General features: G+C 33.9%; 1 protein-coding gene across 1 annotated transcript; it reads left to right on the plus strand.

Moving 5' to 3' along the window:
- Nucleotides 1-486: 486 nt before the first annotated feature.
- On the plus strand, nt 487-1,386 carry LOC120167929 (LOB domain-containing protein 1-like). The gene is made up of 2 exons (XM_039176821.1): nt 487-763; nt 942-1,386. Exons 1-2 carry the CDS (start codon nt 509-511, stop codon nt 1,269-1,271), a joined length of 585 nt encoding a protein of 194 aa, XP_039032752.1. The 5' UTR covers nt 487-508; the 3' UTR covers nt 1,272-1,386.
- The last annotated feature ends 1,228 nt before the right edge of the window (nt 1,387-2,614 follow it).

The following is a 2,614-nucleotide window of genomic DNA, read 5'->3' on the forward strand; positions in this document are numbered from 1 at the left end:
AGAAATTTTATACCCAGAAAACAACAAAATTTTCATTAATTTTAATTTTGTGGAATACAAGGAATGAGAAATAATATTTTATATATAATTTTAAGCTATTTTTTAACGCTACATATTAATCAAAAGAAATATAATTAGTAAAGCAACAATTACATTTTGTAATTACAAGGGATTATAAATTTATATGTATATATATATATATATTATATTAGTAGCGAAAATAGGAAAGAGACAATAAATTAGTGACTAATGCTGTAATTTGCCCTTTGTTATTTAGATCTACAAAAATAAAATAAAAAAACAATATTTTTAACGAGTCTAATTAAAATACGGCAAAGCGGCCAGACAGACAGCAATCTTAAATTACGTCATGTTCCCTTTAACATGACATCATCTCTTTGCCTAATTTCCACTATAAATAATACCCTTCCTATCCGAGAATAAATCCTCCAAAAGCTCCCAATAATATTACTAGTAATTGATATCCCCCAAGTCTTTTCATTACCCAATGTTTAAGATGGAATATGAACCAAGTCCTACATCACCTCCTGGATCACTGTCTCCGGTTTCACCGTCATCATCTCCGTCGCCTCCTCCTCTTCCGCCGCAGGTTGTTATCAGCCCCTGCGCCGCTTGCAAGATTTTGAGGAGAAGGTGTGCTGATAAGTGTGTGTTGGCACCTTATTTTCCTCCCACTGAGCCAGCCAAATTCACCATTGTTCATCGTGTGTTCGGCGCTAGCAACGTTATCAAGTTATTGCAGGTACTTTCTTCGTTTCCTTTTCACATAGTGTGAAAGAGGCTATCTTTTGGTTAATGCGTGCGACAAAAGATATACCAAGTTGCATGTGGAGATGACCCTACCCTCGGAGCATAGTCAGTATAATTCATTCTGTTCAAATATGCTAAACGAACGGTCTTGGTTTCGGAAAAAATTTCAGGAAATTCCAGAGTCTCAGAGAGCCGATGCAGTAAGCAGCATGGTATACGAGGCGAACGCGAGGATCCGGGACCCGGTTTACGGTTGCGCGGGGGTGATTTGCCAACTGCAGAAGCAAATCAACGAGCTCCAAGCACAGCTAGCCAAAGCTCAGGCCCAAGTAACCAACATGCAATTGCAACAAGCAAACCTCGCCGCCATGCTCTGCATGGAGATGGCACAATCCACGTCTCCTCAACCGAGTTCCCAGCAATCGATGGACATTTTGATCAACCCCAGCCTCACTGAAGACAACAACTTTGGGTCAATATGGGAACCACTTTGGGCATGATTTGCTGCTTCAATACTAAGGTCCCGTCAAAACTCTCCCAAGGAGAAGTTGAAGGATTAATAATTTAACTTAGTATTAGGGTTAAATGAAGATATAATTATGGGGAAATTAATGTAAGTTTAGGGATCTAAATACGAAGTAGAGATAGGAGGTGACTTTATGTACTTCAATTTTATTTTTCATTATAAATTGAGAATCGTACTTTATCAATTAATTAATAAAAATTTAAATAAATCTATGCTATAATCACTCTAAATTATTAAAAATATTTATATATATTTCAATGCATTTCTTTATTGTTGTTAATTTTCAATATTTATTTTAAATGACTAAAAACAGGGATAGAAAATGTGCGAATTAAATTGATTGATTAACGTTAAATTAGGAGCAATATTAGTAATATTCTACTACCATTTTGGCCCTTCCAATACTATTATAAGACTAAAGAATGGAATTGTCGTGGTCAAGATTTCGTGTTGCTCTTCCATACTTCTAAGCACCTTTTTTTTCCCCAAATATTTGAATTGGAAATCGACCTTGGCTGCTATTAAATTATTTTATTTAATTGTAGGAATATATGATAAGTGATTATATAAATATAATAATTCATTCTCTGAATCCCTATCAATTATAAGTTAAATGAACTTATCATTCTCTAAAAAATGATATAATCTATGTATATCTTAAAAGTGAAATTTTTTTATCATTAGACCATTTTAACATGAACCAAGTGGACTCGTTGTTATTATTATGGGCATTCGGTTCGAGGACAGTTATAGGATTGTTTGAACGTTCATTGTCAAATATTTGAGAGATTCATATTAACTAATTATCCCAAACTAATAAAAACATTATAAATGAATATATATACATGAACAATGGCAACTGGATCTTATTAATAATGGAAAAAATCAAAATTACAACGCATCAGAATAAAGAGATAAATTTGGAGATAATAGTCACCAATATACTCAAACAAAAGTAAATAATAAACCTAAAAATACGAAGAAAATTAAAATCTTCCATTGAAAATGACGACCAATATCAAAACTCAATAACCTTCATACAAATTCTTTGTCTCTCTCGAATGAGAAGCTTGACAAAGTGATAAAGGAGTGAAGAGCGAACCAAACAATCTGGCAGGTTGCTTCGCTATACAATTCTAATTACATCGACAAACAACCTTTTACCAAAATAAGGGATCTGACTATACGCAACCACTGACTAACCAATCAGAAAATATATGCCGTGATGGTTTTTGTACGAGAACCAAAACGACTGCAAATGTATGCGAAAAAACGTAATGAAAAATATGAGGATCGTGCCACAAGAGCAGAGGAATC

Source organism: Hibiscus syriacus, unplaced genomic scaffold (assembly GCF_006381635.1).
Source record: "Hibiscus syriacus cultivar Baekdansim isolate YM2019G1 unplaced genomic scaffold, ASM638163v2 tig00111708_pilon, whole genome shotgun sequence".
In the NCBI taxonomy this organism is placed as follows: domain Eukaryota; kingdom Viridiplantae; phylum Streptophyta; class Magnoliopsida; order Malvales; family Malvaceae; genus Hibiscus; species Hibiscus syriacus.

Excerpts from the sequence above, each read along its gene's own strand:
- LOC120167929 (XM_039176821.1), top strand. The coding sequence starts at position 509 with ATGTTTAAGATGGAATATGAACCAAGTCCTACATCACCTCCTGGATCA. Across the intron at positions 764-941 it reads ACGTTATCAAGTTATTGCAG|GAAATTCCAGAGTCTCAGAG; the intron begins GTACTTTCTTCG and ends AAAAAATTTCAG.